This window comes from Panthera pardus, unplaced genomic scaffold (assembly GCF_024362965.1).
Source record: "Panthera pardus isolate Hobbes unplaced genomic scaffold, ASM2436296v1 HiC_scaffold_13, whole genome shotgun sequence".
Lineage (NCBI taxonomy): Eukaryota > Metazoa > Chordata > Mammalia > Carnivora > Felidae > Panthera > Panthera pardus.
In genome coordinates this window covers 108,468,693-108,489,605 of record NW_026526688.1, presented here as the reverse complement: position 1 = coordinate 108,489,605, position 20,913 = coordinate 108,468,693, and the positions used below count along the sequence as shown (strand labels likewise).

Genomic DNA, 20,913 nt, shown 5'->3' with positions numbered 1-20,913 from the left:
TCTTTGAATCATTTTTGTAAATGTTGTGAGAACAACTGTGTTTTTGACTGGTAACTCCTCTGCCAGCCAAGGTCGTACCGAGGAATGTCAGGTTGGGATAAAAAAGAGAGATTTACACACTTCTGGTTTTTTTCAGCTTAAATTTGTCATTCAGTTTGAAAATCTCTTTCCATAATTGCTTCAATTGCAGCTAGGTAAGTGTTTCAAGATGTTCATTCCAAATTGTGGACCGACATTGTCAATGATCACAGAATTTTAGAAATGGGATTGATCAGTGGATTATCTGGTCCAGTGCTTTTGGCTGGCAGATGAGCTGATGTAAATTAATTATCTAAAAACTTTGTGGTTTAGAGAATGAAAAAGGGAATCATTATTATTCCAGGGGAGGAAACTGAGGCATGAAGACATTAAATGAGATGCCAACTGTATTAGAACTTGTCACTTGTAGTCAGGACTAAAATATAGCCTGCGAGTATCTCATGTAGAGCTTTTCTATCCCATCTTAATACTGTTGATGATTTTGAAGTGTCATCTAGATGTGGAAAGATAATAATTTAATAGGAAAGAGATACATTCCCTGGCTCTCTGGAAAACAAACATATTGCCATCTGATGTTTACAGGTAAAGGTGGATTTTGAATGTTACTGCTTGAAGAGTCCTGAGAAGTTTTATTGAGGTGAACTCCAGAAGGAAAAGAATGATGTCATTGCAGGATGTGTGTTTAACAGACTTTATTTTAGTTGTAATATTTTGCCTATGCAACATATAATAAGATTATTTTTTACAAAATGTGTTTATAGGCTTCAGTCTAGCATCTAGCCACACTGACTAAACAAATGTAATTGCTCTGAATGAACTCTAAATAGCTTTCAACATTTCATTACAAAGCAATTACATCGAGTCTTTCCCAGTGCTTTTGGCATGGCTTTTTAAAAAAAGAAATTACACAAACAGGTGAAATCGACCATTATGAAATATAACCAACATGCCTAAAAAAGCAAGCCTTCACAGTGACAGAGAGGTAGGGGGGATTTAAGTCAAATGATAAACAAACAGTTTAATGTTAAGGTAACTGCACAGAGAGAATTCAGCATGCTTACTCAAGGTAAGTTTATTTTTTGAAAAGGGAATATTTACTTAAATTTACAATGCTATGAAGTACTACAAAATTTATTAGACATTCCTTAAAAGTTAAGTGACAATCAACCTCTTGTAAATCCATATTAAAAAAAAATATTTGGCTTTTGTAAAGCAAAACATAACTGCATATTTGTCTGGATTTTGGAAGATCATAATTGTTTAATTAACACCCATTGAGTGTTACTGTGTTGCAGGAACTGCTCTAAGCATCATATATATGTATGTATGTATATATATATATATATATATATATATATATACACACACACACACATACATATATATACATATATATGCATATCCTCAAATATGTATCAAAATAATCCTATGAGGTATTTGTTACTATTATCCTTGTTTTTACAGATGGGGAGACTGAGAGATGGGAAACAGAGAGTTTGAATAATTTTTGTTCAAGATCAAGCAGCCACTGATGGAAGGTCAAGGTTAAAACATAGGCACTCTGGTGCCTGAGTCCATGATCTTAATTGTTTTTTGTGCTACCCACTCTTAGTAAGATACTATGTGTAGATTTGACATAGGTCTGGGGATTTTGTGATCGAAAGAACGGTGAGCTGTTAACATAATAACATAACTAGGCATAACTTCGAAAAATATCATAGTACACATTTGGCCTTAGGTCTATGCCTCTTAAAATTTTTTTTTAATGTTTATTTATTTTTGAGAGAGAGAGAAAGAGAGAGACAGAGCATGAGTGGGGGAGGAGCAGAGAGAGAGGGAGACACAGAATCTGAAGCAGGCTCTAGGCTCTGAGCTGTCCACAAAGAGCTGGATGTGAGGCTTGAATCCATAAGCCATGAGATTATGACCTGAGCTGAAGTTGGACACTTAACCGACTGATTAGGTCTATGCCTGTTAATACGGCTTTTAAAAAATGAAACATCAACGATCACATAGTACATATGAACTATTTATTTTATTTTTTTTAAGTTTATTTTTTATTTATATTGAGAGAGAGATAGAGAGCAAGAGTGGGAGGGGCAGAGAGGGGAAGAAACAGAATCACAAGCAGGCTCCGTGCTGTCAGTGCAGAGCCTGATGCAGGGCTTGAACTCAGGAACTGTGAGTTCATGTCCTGAGCCAAAGTCAAGAGTTGGACACTTAACTGACTGAGCTGCCCAGGGGCCCTGAACTCTTTATTTTAATTGAAAACTGTTCATTTAAAGATAGGTTTTATCTGGGGCCCAGAATCTTGGGGTGATTCACATACCCCTTGTGATGATCTATTCCTTCCGTGTGAAGATGTGAGAACGTGCACCTGAGTATTTTTCTGGGAAAAATATTTCTTTCGTTAGATTGTTAAAGGGATGCATAGTTTACCTAATATTTAGAACAGGGTGGGCAAACTTTTTCAGTAAAGGCAAATATTTTAGGCTTTGTGGGCCATATATTGTCTCTTCTGCAACTGCACAACTCTGCTTCTATAGAGAAAAAGCAGCCGCAGACAATACATAAAAGTAGGAGTATGCAGTGTGCCAGTAACATTTTTATATGTACTTCGAAATCTGAATTTTATGCAATTTCTATGTCACAAAATATTATTGTGCCTTTGATTGTCAATCATTTAAAAACATAAAAGACAATCAACGAAAAACCCACAGAACAAAAATATCTTAGCTTAGGGACAATAAAAAGCAAGCAGCAGGCCAGGTTTGGCTTATGGGCCATCAGATAATTTGTTAGAAATGCAAATTCTCAGGTGTCTTTGAAAATATACTGAATCAGAAACTTCAGGATTGGGCCCAGCACATGCTGCAGTTTGAACCACTGGTTCTCAATCACTGTTGTAATGTTTCACGTCACCCATCCATCCATCCATCCCTTATAATTAATGCTTTGAGAACGTAATTATAATACCAGGAATACAATGGAGAAAGTACTATATTTCTTTCTCATAGATGCAAGAATAATTCTTCCATAAAACAAAAGATAGTAATTTTCTGACAATAACATACTTTTTGAAATACATTTTATATCATATCATGGTCATATATATATATATATATATATATATATATATATACACACACACACCATACACACACACACACACACACACACACACACACACACACATTCCTGAAACAAAATAACACAAATCAATTTATACCCTTAATACGTGTGATGCACTCTTTGATATCTTCTGTTCTATTTCTGTTGTATTCAACCCAGTAAATTGATTTTATAATCCACTGATAGATCATAACTCAGTTTGAAAAATATTCCAATAAAATGTGCTCACCAGGGCAAATTCCTTGTTGAGAATCATCTGTTCAACTAAAGATGACTCATTATGGAAGAGATGAGGTTGCATATGGCTCCACATGTGAGGAAACCACCAGAACTCATCTACAGACCGAAGCAAAAGGTCATCGCCTTCATCTTCCTCTTCAGTCCCTGTAAAACATAAAGTTAAAAAGGGTTTAAACGCAAATTTCATACTAGCTTGAGGATTATGTTTGTCAGGTTTTTATTCTTCTTCTTATTATTGATATGCAAATCCAATTTTGCATTGTTCTCAATAATAATAAAAAGAAATGACCATAGTCTAAATTATATCAGGGGCAATGTGGCTGGGGGTTGTGATGAGTTGGGGTAAGTGTGGTAGCCCCAAGTTCAGATAGGTGTTTAATTTAGAATTTAGGGGTATTTTATCACTGACACTGTTTAGAATTGCTAGTATATGATGACAATAATAAGCAGACTTCATTCGAGACTATTTATTTATTTATTATTTGAGAGAAAGAGCACAAGTGGGGGGAGGGGGTAGAGGAACAGAGAGAGAGAGAGAGAGGGAGAGAGGGAGAGAGAATCTCAAGAAGGCTCCAAGCTTAGCACAGAGCCCAATGTGGGGCTCGATTCCATGATCCTAGGCTCGTGACCTGAGCTGAAACCAAGAGTTGGGCCCTCAACAGGACTGAGCCACCCAGGCACCCTGAGACAACTTATTTTTGTTTTAAAATGATCAGCTGAGGAGGCTGGGTGGCTCAGATGGTGAAGCATGGGACTAGATTTCAGTTCAGGTCATGAACTCACAGTTCTGAGCCCCGCATGGGCTCTGCACTGAGAACACAGAGCCTGCTAGAGATTCTCCTTCTTTCACTGCCCCTCCCCTGCTCACACTCTCTGTCTCTCTCAAAATAAATAAATAAGCCATAAAAAAAATTATCAGCTGATAATTCTCTTCCTTTTTGTATATACAGGGGAAACCTAATCAGAGATCTTTTTTTTATTCTTAAAAATATTCTTGTATATGCATCTAAAATTGAGCTTAAAATTTAACTGATGAAGTTTGTTAATTTTTTCTGATTACAAAAGCAACATAAGCTTATTGGATAAGTATAACTAGCACAGACTAGTGATATATGATGCCCCAAAACAAAATAAAAACAAAGATCATCACCTAAAACTGGTAGAAACATTTGGTGCTTTTGTTTTAAATCTTTTTCTACTTACTTTAAAAAAATCAGCTAACATTGTATAATTACTTTTGTATCCTTACATCTTAACATAAATATTATGAACATACATATTTCCTATTTTGATATTAATATTTCATAAAACATGAACAATGAAGTTATTAACACAATAGAAACTTGACTTGAGAACTTAAAACTGATATAAAGTTCTCATTCTTGGGGCACCTTGGTGGCTCTGTCAGTGTCCAACTTTGGCTCAGGTCATGATCTTGCGGGTCATGAGTTCAAGCCCTGAGTCAGGCTCTGTGCTGACAGTTCAGAGCCTGGAACCTGCCTCAGATTCTGTGTCTCCCTCTCTCTCTCTGCTCCTCCCCTGCTCATGCTCTGTCTCCTTCTCAAAAATAAATAAACATAAAAAAATTTTTAAAAATCTTCTCATCCTCTATTAGGAAAATCTGTTAACAGTGCTCAAGGCATAGTAAAAACCATTTGTTATGCCACAAGTGGAAAAAAAAAAGAAATAACAACTTACTTCTACAAGAATTCACTTTGTCACAGCTACTCACAAATATTTTCACTGTATGAAATCATATAGTTTTTGTACAGTTTTACAGTATGCAGTCTAATTTTAAAATGTTTTGAATCAATAATGTAAGAATTGATTCTTGTTTGGTCTCTAGATATTTAACTAAGTGAATTAAAATAACAGATATGGCTTATTGTGTGAGGTGTATTTATTTGGTTTATTTTTCTACAACATAGTATGCTTTACAGACAGCAGCTAAATTTAATATTAAGCAAATAAATATTAAAAAACAAAGGCATTTCTTTTTTTTTATTAAACGGTTTTATTTATTTTTGAGACAGAGAGAGACAGAGCATGAACGGGGGAGGGTCAGAGAGAGAGGGAGACACAGAATCGGAAGCAGGCTCCAGGCTCTGAGCTGTCAGCACAGAGCCCGGGCGGGCGCGAACCCACGGACTGTGAGATCATGACCTGAGCCCAAGTCAGATGCTTAACCGACTGAGCCACCCAGGTGCCCACAAAGGCATTTCTTAAAGGAATCTTCTCCAGACATTGCATTTCTGTGTCTCATAATAAAGATTTCACTGATCATGCAGTAAGTAGCGCCGTGAAATGGTGAAAATATATATTTGGTGTCACTAAGTACAGAAGTAGGGTCCCTGCCTCTGCCATTTACTTGACTATGCCCTCTTGTACAAGTTAACTCCTCTGAGTCTCAGTTTCCTGGTTCAAAATGGGGATTTAATATCTATCTCATTGGGTCTTTGTGAAAAGTCAATGAGATCAATTTATTAAAGCACTAATATCGTGACTTGCAGATAGCAAGCACATTGTAAATATCAGGATATCTCTCTTCTTAAAAGTAATATCTACTAGTTTATACTTGCAGTGTTCTAAATTCATATATTTTTACAAATCCTGAAACCATTGCCTGCCTAGAGTATAAATTTCTAAAAGTCAGAGATTGGATTTCTTTAACTTGCACTATATCATACCACTTCCCAAAGCAGTAAATAGGTGAATAATTTAATTCAGTCCATAATAATACAACGTCAGAGGACGTCAGAGTTTTCGTATGTATGCTGAAGTAGATGTCATGTTTTACATTTTTTTATTTTTTATTTTTAATTTTTGTTACATTTATTTATTTTTGAGAAACAGTGAGACAAGGAGTGAGCGGGGGAGGGGCAGAGAAAGAAGGAGACGCAGAATCCGAAGCAGGCTCCAGGCTCTGAGCAAGCGGTCAGCACAGAGCCTGATGCAGGGCCGGAACCCACAAATCCTGAGATCATGACCTGAGCCCAAATCAGACGCTCAACTGACTGAGCCACCCAGGTGCCCCAGTAGATGCCAATTTTCGTGTGTATTTATGTATATGCATTATTTCTGGGATACAGTTCATAACGCATATTTCTTAAAAGTTGTAAGGACCACCAGGATTAGAGTTTGGGCACCGCAGTACTAGAGCAGTTGCTACTAAACAAAGGGTAAAAAATGGAAGTTTTGAATGTGATAAAAGTCTTATGAACAAGGTAAGCAGACAGTATCCTTGATTTTTGTTAACTTTAGCTAAAATTGTTAGTATGAAGGACTTGCCATTCATGGACTCTTGTTAATATAGACAATATCAAACACTGAAATCCAGATGAAGAGAAGTTTATCAATTCCTTATATGGATTTTAAGCAGGAAGTGTTTACACCAAGTGTTTATTATAGCCATAATTCACCCACTGAGGCACAGATTAGAAAGATACTTTATGTCACATGCGATGAATGAATCAATAGTTCTCCCACTCTTCTGTTGTGCTTTGAATATAGAATGTTTGAGAAATACTTCCATTCACTTTAAACTTCACTGATTGTTACTGAAAGTAGCAGGAAGCACAAAATACATACTTGACCAGGAAGGAGGTCAATCCCTCCATTTAAGGAAAATTTGCAGACTATTGATGTAAACAAATACATGACTGATCATAAAATCTTACTAATTTTTATACTAGCGATTGTGTCAATTTATAAACATGCTTCACAAAGTTGAGAGTAAAACTAAAACCTTATTTTTTCACTTCATAGATTAATTTCCCATTAGCCTTTCTCTTACTTTATACAGTTTTATAATTCAAAGCCTTGTGAGGCAAGCTTACAACACTAGAAATAACTTAATGAAAAATATGATACCAAATCATGCTGAGGCCCCACAGCAGAATTTCACGTTTTAAAATCCAACTAAATGAAAATATTAAATTTTTGAATCACCATAAACAAGTATTTATTTATACCTAATTTATGCCTAAATTATGTGAGGATATAATTTGTAGTTTATACATGACTAGATTTAACACAAGTTACAGTTCTTTGTAACACAAGAATTTGTGTTAATATTAAGGCTTTCACTTCTAATCTAATCTAGATTCAAATCAACATCATTATTAATTAAAAATATAGTATTTTTTGTTCTCATTTAACAGTTATTCCCTTTTACTCCTTCCAATTCTCAAAAAATAGGAAGTTTTAAATTCAGAAGTAAAATATTGAAGAATTCACTTTTTGTTATCACTTGTGGAAGATCTTGTAATGAGATAACAGCATGCCTCTAAAAGTCCTTTAAGTCTGCCCATATAATAATAATTTTAGCAAGATCTGGGCTATAGGTTAATTCCCAGAAGGCAACATTAAAATGCAATTTATAAAATTCCAGTGTCTGCATTATTGCTTTTGTAAAAATGTCTGCCTTATATTTGTTCATTATGTATGAAATATTGTAATTCCTAAATGGTAAGAAGACGTTGTGATTTTCTTTGTATATTGTCTCTGGCATGGTTTCATATAGGTGGGTATAGATAAACTAATTTTAACTATTACACTAAGTAAAAATAACCGTGTGGTGATAAAAATCAATTAAAAGTTACCTAATAGGGACACCTGGGGAACTTAGTCAGTTAAGCATCCCACTTTGGCTTAGGTCACATTCTCAGGGTTTGTGAGTTCGAGACTGGCATCAGGTTCTGTGCAGAGCCTGCTTCAGATCTTCTGTCTCCCTCTCTCTCTTTCCCTCCCCCACTCATTCTCTCTCTCTCTCAAAAATAAACATTAAAAAAATTACCTATCTATAGTTATCTATTAGCTCTAGAAGTAATCTATTCAACAAAGCTGCGGAATAAAAAATCGGTATACAGAAATCTGTTGTAGTTTCATACATGAATACACTACACACTAACAAAAGAACAGATAGAGAAATTAAGAAAACAATGCAATCACACTTGCACCAAAAATCATAAAATACCTAGGAATAAACCTAACCAAGGAGGTGTAACATCAGTACCCTAAAGACTATAAGACATTGATGAAAGAAATAGAAGATGAAGAAATTGCAAACAAATGGATATAATGCTGATGGACTGGAAGAATTAATATTGTTAAAATGTCCATACTACCCAAAGCAATCTACAGATTCAATGCAATCTGTATCAAAATGTCAATGGCATTTTTCACAGAACAAGAACAAATAAAATTTGTATGAAATCACAAAGATCTCAAATAGTCAAAGCAATCAAGAAAGAAGAACAAAACTGGGAATATCACAATCCCAGATTTCAAACTATACTACAAACCTATTATAATCAAAACAGTATGGTACTAGCACAAAAATATACACAGAGCAATAGAACAGAATAGAGAGCCCAGAAAGAAAGCCATACTTACATGGTCAATTAATCTATGACAAAGGAAGAAAAAATATACAGTGAAGAAAAGACAGTCTCTTCAATAAATGGTGTTGGAAAAACCGGACAGCTATATACAAAATAATGAAACTGGGTCACTTTCTTACAGCATACACAAAACAAACTCAGAAGGGATTGAAGATCTAAATATAATACCTGAAACAATAAAACTCCTAAAATAAAACATAGGCAGTAATCTCTTGGACATCATCTTCAGCAATAATTTTCTGTATATATCTCTCCAGTCAAGAAAAACTAAAGCAAAAATAAATTTATTTTTGGGACTACATCACACTAGAGAGATTTTGCAGATCAAAGGAAACCAACAATAAAACAAAAAGGCAACCTACTGAATGGGAGAAGATATTTGCAAATGATATATCTGATAAAGAACTCCTGAAAATACCAAAAATTCCACAAATAATCCAATTAAAATGGGCAGAGGTACTGAATAAACATTTTCCCAAAGACCTCAGATGGCCAAAAGACATGTGAAAGGATACATCTCTAATCATCAGGGAAATGCAAATCAAAACCATGATGAGATATCACTTCACACCAGTCGGAATGGCCAGTATCAAAATATAAGAAATAGGAAGTGATGGCAAGGATGCGGAGAAAAGAGAATCCTTGTGCACTGTTGGCAGGAATCTGGTGCAGCCACTATACAACACAGTACAGAGGTTCCTCAAAAAACTAAAACTAGAGCTACAAATCCAGTAATTCCACTTCTGGGTACTTACACAAGGAAAAAGAAACCCACTAATTTAAAAAGATATATGAACACCTATGTTTACTGCAGTAGTATTTATAATAGCCAAGATACAGAAGAAATCGAAGTGTCTATCCATAGATGAATGGATAAAGAAGATGTGGTATATATACACAATGGAATGTTACTCAGTTGTAAAGAAATAATGAAATCTTAGCCATTTGGGACAACATGGATGGATAGCATGCTAAATGAAATAAGTCAGAGAAAGATAAATATCATATAATTTCACTTACAGGTAAAATCTAAAAAACAAAACAAACAACAATATCAACAACAATGACAAAAAGGAGAAACAAATTCATATATAGAGAGAACAAAATAGATGTTGCCAGAAGGGACAGGAGTGGCAGGTGGGTGAAATAGGGTGAAGGGGATTGAGAGGTATAATCTCTCTGTTATAAAATAGATAAATTACGGGGATAAAAAGTATAGCATGGGGAATATAGTCAATAACATTGTAATAACTTTGACTGTGGAAACCACACTTATCATGGTGAACAAATTGTAATGTATGTGATTTTCAAATCACGATGTTGTACACCTGAATCTAATATATCGTATGTCAGTGATACTTCAATTAAAAATTAAGAAAATTAATTTCAGAAAATGTGTTCAGTACATTGCATTGCCTATAAAACCTTCAAAAAGACACATGTAGAAAATATATCTCTAAGAATGCTACTTGTATCTATAAATAAGGAGAGTTTACTATTTCATTGTATATATATGTTTACAATGCATTGCTTCACTGAATGTAAGGCACATACATAAAAGTTGTTTCTAAGAATGCTACTTCTACATGTGAATAAGAACAGTGTTATTTCAGTTAATGATTGTGTTTGCCATACTGTAGTACTTTAAAGCTCTCTTTAAAGGTAAACAAAAATACAAATAAATAAGTAAATAAAATGAATGAATAAATGAGTGCATGGATGCATGTTACCTATGATTTCATAATTAGAAAATAGAGCTATGTGAATTATTCAGTTTAATTCTTTGATAAAATTTGATCTTATATAAAAATACTTTTTAAAGTGATAGTAATAAAAAATAGCACTTAGAACATGTTCTAGATGAGGGAGATATTATTATTATTCTCATTTGGAGATGCAGAAACTGAGGCAAAGAAAGTTTAAATAACCTGTTTATGTTCACAAAGCTAGTAAATGTCAAAGTCTGGATTTGAACAAAAGCAATCTGTTGCTAATACCTACTCTTTGAACCAATACTTTATACAAAAAAATCAAAAACTAAAAGCAAACATAAGTGAACGATTGTAATACCTTTTACTTTCATGTTTGAAAGGTAATAGTTTTATATAAAGGATCTATATTTTTGTAAAATGAATTCTCATTAAAAATATTAACACAATTCACAAATATCCATGGAGTAATTGATTGAATCATATTAATTTATTATTAATTATAAAGAGTGACAATTGTCACTAGAAATTATGCCCTACGAAAAATCATACTTATAGCCCTTTATCCCTAGAAGGCATCCTAATGTTGTAATGTCTTTATTCTTTAATCGAGCTTTCATTGTGCAATTCCAATCAAGATTTACATATTTCCAGACTAAAACTCTTTATTTCAAACTCCACACTTTTTTTCCCCTTTTAATCAACAGTATGTCCTTCCTCTTTCAATTTGGCACCTGTGAGTGGCTGACTGTTCGGGAATGCTTAGCGATATGTCCTTTTTGGGTGAGATTGTTTTTAGCACGTGAAGGACAGAGAAACTGAACAGGAAAGAATACATGGAAAATACAAATAAGTGAAGCAGTCTAAGAAATGAAGAATCTATCATTATTACACTGGGCATATGTGATTAAATGTCTTCAAAACAATGAGGCTCATCAATCAGCATCCTCATGCATTGGGAAATCAGAACATCCTGGGAGAGAACAGAGACAATCATTGTGACAAGGCCATCTTCTAATAGTTACACATCACAGCAGAGTGCAAGTATAAGGAAAGCACTTCCCTGATTTGCAAACTTTTTCCCATACAGTTAAGCCTCCATATAAGAACGTGACTAGATAAGATAAAGGTATGCCCTCCCTGAGTGGGCATCACCATGTTATTCCATGCTAGAGGAAACCTTGGTATCTTTGGGTAAATTAATAACTACTTAACGTAGTAAGATGCACTTTTGAAATACAATATGGGTGCTCTTCAATGATTCAATGGATGCAAATCAATGAAAGTTTCATATTCACGTGAAGGAAAGTAAACTTCTGGGATTTAGGAATGCATGTGTGTATATATACATGCATTCATAAAGTGTAACCTAAATGTATGGTCTCTAAAGTGTACTACTACATAACACAACATAACATAATAGAATTTCTTCCATTATTTTTGTTAGGTTAGTACCAACATAAGGAGTCAATAAGGTCTTTTTAAAAGATATAATTAAAATGATTTTTTGTACCTTCCTCCAACAACTATCCCTGTGATATTAACTAGTGTCTTGTTCATTTCCTAGTGGATGTGTACTGTGTACATGTTTGGGATCATAAAGAAGAAATGGGAAGTGTTATAACCTGCTATCAACATTAACTCTGTGAATGTCTGCCAGGTTTAATAGGTCTGAATATGAAAAGTAAATAAAAGACCTGAGGCAGTTATCCAGATATATTTCAACCAAAAGAATGGCTTTACTTGTACTATCTAGCTATTTAAGACAAAATAGCATTGTTTGTGTGTGAACTTCAAATAATCCCATAATTTTCCCCCTGTGTGAGTAGATATAGCCTTTAGAGTTATCTGCTTTATAACTTCAGAGTCAGAGCTTCTTAGGCCTGAACTCATTTCTTGAGGGGGCTTTTGAAGAAGATTTACAAAACTATGTCTATTTTCAAAATTGTAAGCTGGAATTGCTTTGCCTGTGCAGATATGATGACCCAAATCTCTTTCTGCAAAATGTCCTTTTAAAATATGCAATCATTTGATTTATCAACTGGTCTAAATACTAATTTTCCTTCTATTACTTTAAACAGATTTACATGTTTCAAAGCAGGAGGGAAAAAGCATTAAAGAAAAGCCAATAAGACATTGCTGCTTCAATATTCTAATAAACCATGCTGAGCCTCTTTGGGTAAACATTAAAAAGCTTCTTTGGGTAAATGAGCTGCATTTACGATCATTAAAGACTACCTTTGCACAGGATATTTTTAATGTCAATAACATGCATGCATAGAGAATACTATGAAATGTTTTCACTAAGATACTATGAAGTAATGACAGTGCAAAATCACAAATGCAGAAATAGGAGCAGATAGTATGTATTTGCCCTAATACAGACTCTAACACACCATTTTGTGCTATTTTTGTCGTTATTACGAGATAGTCACTTCTATGCTCTATGAACATAGCTTTGTCCATACTAGTGCCAGACATTAGAATGCTGATATTCAGAAAATAAAAGTCAAATTCTGGAGATGACGGTGGGTAGAGAGGTGAGGAATATCAGAATATAGAGTAGTGCATGAACACCAATCACATTTTAAGAATTTGTTAAAAGCTGACACTGAACAGAAGTGCAACTGTGGCTGGATAGAGATGGAAAGAAATGCAAGCCTTATTATGATGGTTTTAATGCATGTTGGGCCAAATTATTGTAATATTTTTAGGGAAAAATCCTGCAAGGGAAGGTAAATTAAGCAAGGTGACTCTTAGACTCTATTGATTTTCTTTGAGGCTACAAAATTCCTCTCTTATCACCAGGTGTTTCCCAAAGGAAAATAATATGTACAAAAATGTCTGTCACCTTGACTATCTGACTTTTTAAAAACACTGTCCATTATATTATTATTAGAGTGTTATTGCCATCATCATGATCATCATCACCATTATCATCATCATCATCATCATCATCATCATCATCATCACTATGCTTTCTACTTGGACCATGCTGAGAGACAAGATGCATAGTCACAACTTAAACAATGATCTTGGTTTCTTTTACTGAGTTGAAAAAGTCAGTTCTCTTTCTCTTTTGCCCTTGATTCTAACAGTATTTGCCAAAGTAAACAAGCTCATTGATTTTGGATTTGGCTACTCATATAATGCATCCAAGTTTTTCCCATAATCAGTCCAGATATTCTATTTCTCCTACTTATGAAACATTTAAAATCCTCTCTCCTATTTATATGTAGCTTCCTGAGAACACAAAGCTCCTTCTTACCTGTGTGGTAAAACTTCCCTGAAAATCCAAGGTTGAAGGTAAAATTTGCAACCTGAGTGCGCAGTAAATTTTGAGTCTCTAGTAATGCCTGAAATAAATAAGAAATTAACATGATTTTAGAAAAATAAATATGAAGTTTTGGGATGCCTCTTTTTCAAATGTGTATGCATGAGTGAAACAAAATAGTATGGGCTTTGTTGCTTTTTGGGTTTTTGATGGCTACTGTTATGTGCTATTCATATCTCAGGTATTATAATCACTATTATTATTTTTATTGAAGTTCACCAAATTATGAAGCAGTTAAGCCCTAAGCACATTATAAGTTGCTGAGAGGCAATTCTCTAAACACACAGCACTGAAATCATTTTTCATTTCCATGTGAGTCATTTCTTGATTTCAGATTATTACACTTTTTTTTCCTTGGGAGAAAATTTTCAGAATTTTTGGATATAGACAAGTCTTTAATTCGTTAGTAAGGAATGGAAAGGTAATATTTGTTTGAGTTGCAATTCAGTATTTATTTAACTGTGCTACCTCCCCTATCATTTTATTTTTTTATTTTTATTTTTTTTTAATTTTAATTTTTTAACATTTATTTACTTTTGAGACAGAGAGAGACAGAGCATGAATGGGGGAGGGTCAGAGAGAGGGAGACACAGAATCAGAAGCAGGCTCCAGGCTCTGAGCTGTCAGCACAGAGCCCGACGCGGGGCTCGAACTCATGAACTGTGAGATCATGACCTGAGCCGAAGTCGGCCGCTTAACCGACTGAGCCACCCAGGCGCCCCTCCCCTATCATTTTATAAGGGATAATCATTACATTAAAAGCTTGGGTTCTCAACCAAATAAACTAAAGATAAATGTATAATTTATATTGATTGCAAATCTTGAAATATGAACCAGGCAAGGACAGATAGAAAATAAATAGCCAATTCCATAAAGAAAACTTTTCCAACTGTGGAAAAATGTGCCTATTTTCTGTATCTGGAATTATTCTATGTTAATTTCTTATTTGTAGACAGGATAGGAACACACTGATGTTAATCTTAGAGTCAGACTTAGTCCTGTAAATTTTCTGCCAATCCTTAAACTGCTATTATTCCTATGCCAACATATGTAGCATAATTCAGAACTCTCATATCCTTGGGCTTTTTAGTTTGCTTATTGATTCAGAATGCTTTTCCTGTTTTTAAATGGATTTTTAAAGGGGATTTACTTTGTTCTGATGAAAATGAAAAATTCGTTTCAAACTAGACATATTAGTAAGACCAATTTTTGGTTACTGCTATCAATATGTTAAGGTGAACAGAAATTTAGACAATTCTGTTGAGTATTAGTCACAGTGGATAAGTATCTGCTTAAAAAATTTGTGGAACTATTTACTCCTCCAGAATTAAGAGGACTCTCCTGCAAATTAGCTTAATTAGATAAAAGAATAACTAAAAGGTTGATAACTGCATAATCAGTGGTTATCCTAGGTTACAGTTACATTGCATGTAATCCTGGCCAATCTTATTTAAATATTATGAATTAAGTAGAAAAAGGAAAAAAATAGGCTTATTTAGTTTGACTCAGTTATATGTAATATATTTTTTAAAAGTTCTCAGAAAGAAAAAAAAACCTAAATACTAAAAAGAGGTTGGAGTTAAAAATAAAGTCTTTTGAAATAGTCAAGCATATTGGTAAATCCTGTGGAATACAGTGTTAAGTTGAAAATATCATGCATCTTTTTATCTTAGTAAGTTTCTTTTTCTGGGTTTCTTACTTTATTCAATGCACAATCCCTGGGCTTCCATAACTTCAATTAGTTTTTTTAAAACACTCCTTTCCCCTGTATTCCTCACCACTCCAATCCCCTTCCATTTCTTACCTCTGGGTTCTCGAAGTCATTATTTTGCATTTAGTTCTCCAGTATCTTAAAATCACTATATATTTATTGTAGGTGGATACATATATTTAGTGTATATATTGGGTGTAACAAGCATAGTCCCTTTAACCTAGGACTTTAATGCTTAGAGAGGGAGAGAGAATTTAAATAGACAGTAAAATGTATAATTACAACTCATGATAAGTTCTACAAAGAAATCTAGAGCATGTTATGATAGACCAGTAAGGGATTTTAATTTATACTGATGGAGTGGGCCCACATTTTCAATGCTTGATTAGGGGAAAATAAATCAAATAAATCAAAATCAAATCAATAAACATCAAACAATGTATTTTTCCCTCAATCAACTTGCCACCACTTTAGGAACACCTCCATTGTCTTTTTCTTGGGCTTTTAAAACACTATAGTCTGCTAACCTTCCCACCCTTCAGTTTTATCTTCCTCTAATCTGCCTTACATTCTGCAATCATGCTAACATCCCAGAGGCAGTAAATGTACTTCACCCTTGGGGTCAAGGAGGCCATTCAATTAATGGCTCAGCCTTGTTGGTCATTTCAGTTCTCTAATGCTTTCTTTCCCTTATCTGTAAATGGGATAATGTTTAATACCTGTTTCACACTATTATTGGGCATTATGTTGTAGAAAGTATACAGCTAAATGCCTGGCACACAGTAGAAACTCAATAAATGCTGCCAATGAGCACTCAATGTGTCATTCTCTCCCCACCTATTAGGTATTGTTGGCGCCTCCACTTTTCCAATTAAGCTACAAGCATTGTTGTTTCCCCCAAATCACCTTGTCCTCTGGATCTATTCCCATTCCTATATTTCTCCGTGCCTTTCCTTACTCTGTTCCTTTTGTTTAGTCTCCAGCTGCTCCAGATCCTATTCCCCAAACCCATCCATTCTTTAAAGTTCTGCCCAAATGCCATTTCTGTATGAAGCCTGCCCTGATGCCTCAAAGCTTTTACTTTTTTTATCTCCCAAAGTTCCTAAATTATTTTTCTTAAGACTTACATTATTTTCTTCTTTACTACATCACTTTATATCCCACTTCTTCTAGTCTATAAGCATCTTCAAGTCAATCAAACCTTACTTATTTTTACATATTCCTTATTGCTAGATATATTTTTGTAAATGTGGAAGGCAATCAATTGAATTAGTTTCCTTTATTTTAATTAGTAACATATTTCTGATGGTAAAATGATAAACATGGTTCATGGACCATACCATTAAATGATATCAGAACAATATGGATAGGATGCTACATTTCACCAGGACATTTATATCATGGATGCTTTATAATCTTATATTATAGATTACCTAGTAAGACAAGCTCACAGAAGCGAGGACAGATGGATTTTCTTCCAGTGGTACTAATAACTATGAAGAATTTGGCAGACCCTTCTACTGTTGAAAGAAATAGAATTGTCTAGTCATACTCTCCCAACATGTAATTTTGATTAATGTGGGGTAAAAATTACAATTTCTATAAGTAAAACAAAACAAATAGATTAAAAAGGCAGACCCTAAAAGATTCCATGACTGACTATTTCAGTATAAAAAAGTTCTTTAACTTCCAAAATTCAGGGAAAGAAAATTTCCATGGTCTTTCGATGGTGAAGGAAGAGAGATACAAATAATGAGTAATAAAATAGTCCAATTTTAAAAATAAAAATCATAAATAAGCTTAAAAGAAAAAAATGTTAAACCACAAAAATTAAAGAAGAAACATAGAAAAAGTAAAGAATAGAAATAGAGGAAGTGTAAAGTGTCAGAAGAAATGTTAGATAAGAAAAGACAAATATAAAATTGTGAATAAATGAAATATAATGAAACTAAAAAAAACTTACTTTGGAAAAACTTGTTTATAAAGTGGAAGTAATATGTGTCAATTATAGATAAAAATCAAATTGTAAAGTTTAGGAAACAACATGTAGCTACAGATAAGCTTTTTTATCTGAATATTTTGTGAGGAAATTTCACTAACTTTTGAACATAAATGTAAAGTGAAATATATTTAGTGTTTAGACAATAAACTTGTTACTTTCTTTAATAGTTTATCTCATAAGAAATATAAACAGCTTTCGGGCACCTGGGTGGCTCATTTGGTTGAGTATCTGACTTCAGCTCAGGTCATGATCTCACAGTTCCTGAGTTGGAGCTGTCAGTACAGAGCCTGTTTTGTATCCTCTATCCCCCTCTCTCTCTGCCCTCCCCCCCCCACTCTCTCTCTCTCTCAAAAATAAACATTAAAAAAATATATATCTATATATATACAGCTTTAAGATATTCCTTTGCATTATCTGGGAAGAATTTACTAAGGAACTTGACTAGATATTAAAGAGAATAAATATATACAACTTAAGAAAAGGCAACAATTCATTATTTTAATAGATATTACTTACATTTGCATAATGTTACCATAACAAGTTCTCAGTATTTAATAAAGCAAGTCTGACTTGGCCCTACTACAAAATGTTAAAGAAAACAATGGTTTTCAAACTTTATTGTGCATAAAATTTTCTAAAAGAGACTGCTAATATTGTCAATTCTGGATTCCCACTTGAAAAGTTATTGATTTAGTTTTATGTGATAAGGTCCAGGCTTGTGTATTTCATCAGAGACCCTAGTTGCTTCTAAAAAGGGTCAAGCAATTGTTTCCAGGTTACCCATATGAAATGAGTTGCCAGAATGCTTGTAAAGTAACTTTCCCAGGCCCATGTTCTGGAAATTCTGAATTGGAGTATAAAATGGAACCTAGGAAACTGTAAATTTAATAGTGATTCTTATAGCTTCAAGCTGGAGATTATAACCGTCAAGGAACCTTGGGAAATATTAAGTTAGTGCACTATTTATATTTATGCTAATTTCAAAGTATGTTGCTTATGCCTTTTTAAAAATTTTTTTTTAAATATTTATTTATTTTTGAGAGAGAGAGAGAGACAGAGAACGAAGGGGGAGGGGCAGAGAGAGACACACACAGAATCCGAAGCAGGCTCCAGGTCTGAGCCGTAAGCACAGAGCCCGACACGGGGCTCAAACTCACGAACGGTGAGATCAAGACCTGAGTCGAAGTTGGATGCTTAACTGACTGAGCCACCCAGGCGCCCCCCCCCCCCTTTTTAAATTTTTAAAAATATTTATTTATTTTTGGGTATTTTGTTTATGCCTTAACCCACTCTGATATTGAGGCTAACCCTTTCCGTAACTGCACATAAGATATGACTATCTACATATATCGAATAGCCTTATACTTCCAAAATTTCAAATCAAACCCAAAAGGGTGATAGTTTTTGTTCCTTTAACTGTCTTGTACAGTTTTTTAATATATCCAATAATTAAATGAAAGTGTCATCTTAGTTATCTTACAAGATCTTGATGTGGGAATCAGAAGAGGTTACCTCTATACTTATGGTCCAGGTGGAAAAAAATGCTTTGTGGAAAGTTCAAGTGGCCTACGTGCGTAACACTAGGAGAGGGCCCAAATTGAGCATGTTTGCCTTAACACTTGGTCCAACCTTAATAACTTCAGGTCCCACTACAGTAAGTTTGTGTGACCAACCAGGATGAAATGACTCAGGAGTCCATGCACTTTTGTGCAGACTATTTGTCAATGTACAAATGAAGATGAATAGGGCTGACCCAGGGTGAAAGTATGAAGCTTTTGAAGTTTGCCTTTGATAGTCTCTGCCTCTCTTCTTGTTCATCTCCTTTCCCTTAGAAGCGATTTGTATTCTTTCAGAAACCTACTTTCTCTCTCTTTTGCTCTGTCATTTTTAAAATCGCTTACTGCTACTCAAAGAGGAAATTGTCTGATATAATTTATACACTGACAGAATTTTATTACACCAATACCCCAAATCTTCCACGGTATTTCACATTGAACAGTTGGGCTGTGATTATGGAATGGAAGAGTTAACTAAGGAAGAATGAATGAATGTTTGTAATTATAAACTGAAGAAATGTGGAGACCATTTGTGGGGAGAAAGATGTGGGGTTTGGCGATCCTTCTGCTGAAATCAGACTCAATGGAAGAACAACTTGCTGAGTAGAAAAACACTATGGTATTTCAGAACAATTTCTCTCTCATCTTCCTAGTCATCACTTAAGTGTTGTCCTCCCATCTCTCATCTCTTGCCTAAGTATCCAGGAAACCAGGGATCTGAAGCTCAACCTTTGGGCTCTCTTCCTCCTTGTGCCATTATTAATTCATCCATCCATTGAAACAATAATAATTGAATCCCTGCTATGTTTTAGGCACTCTTCTAGTTACTAAAGACACAGGAAAGAATGCTAAAAATAATGGAGCTTTTACTATGTGTTAGGCCCTGTGAGAAGCACTCTATTTGGATTATCTCTTTAAATACCCTGTGATCCCATGGACTGCCTGGGTGGCTGGGGCAGTTGAGTGGCCAACTTCTGCTCAGGTCATGATCTCACATTCCTGGATTCCAGCCCCGCTTCAGGCTCTGTGCTGACAGCTCAGAGGCTGAAGCCTGCTTCAGATTTTGTCTCCCTCTCTCTCTGCTTGCCCCCCGCTCGGGTTCACTCACTGTCTGTGTCTCTCTCTCAAAATACATAAGCATTAAAAAAATTTAAATCTCTCTGTGATCCCTTAATTAACCCTATTTTTGAGGCATATAAGGCACAGAGAGGCTAAAAAAGCTACATAATGTTAAGGAGTTAGAAAATATCTGACAAAACTGATAAGCTTGTTGTTCTCGTAGAAATTGGGTTCTGTTTAGGCAAACATGATACACATGGCAGATGAACCAAATAATTATTTAATTGCAAACTGTAATTAGTGGTACAAAAATAATTATAGTATATGCTCTTATTGAAACTAACACAGAGTGCCTGAATTTCGACAGGATAAGCAATATGATCTATGAAGCCTCTCTGAAAAAGTGGCAATTTAGTTGAAGCATGAAAAATGAGAGGCCAGCCATGCCCAAATCAGGGCTCTGGAGGAGTGTGTGCTGCAGGCAAATGGGACAGTGAGAACAAGGCTCAGTGTCAGGAAAAACCTCGGCATCTTAATATACCACACTTTACTTCATCTCACATAAGATATGATTTTACATTTTAAATGGAATCTTCTGGCTCATTGCTGAGAAGGAATTGTAGGACAACTGGAGCAAAACACAGGAAAATCAGTTAGGAGACTTTTGTAGTAGTTCCAGGAAGGAAAAAATAAATAAATAAATAAATAAATAAATAAATAAATAAATAA

At 34.5% G+C, this 20,913-nt stretch overlaps 1 protein-coding gene across 2 annotated transcripts in view; it reads right to left on the bottom strand.

Annotated features, from left to right (window-relative positions):
* Positions 1-20,913, bottom strand: part of LOC109248522 (bifunctional heparan sulfate N-deacetylase/N-sulfotransferase 4) — a 417,596-nt gene that overhangs the window by 126,999 nt on the left and 269,684 nt on the right. For both annotated transcript variants that reach the window (XM_019418297.2, XM_019418308.2), the window contains exons 4-5: positions 13,791-13,878; positions 3,401-3,555 (exon numbers count right to left, since the gene is read on the bottom strand). In XM_019418297.2, the coding sequence (XP_019273842.1) occupies positions 3,401-3,555; positions 13,791-13,878 (243 nt within the window). The remainder of the gene's footprint in view (positions 1-3,400; positions 3,556-13,790; positions 13,879-20,913) is intronic.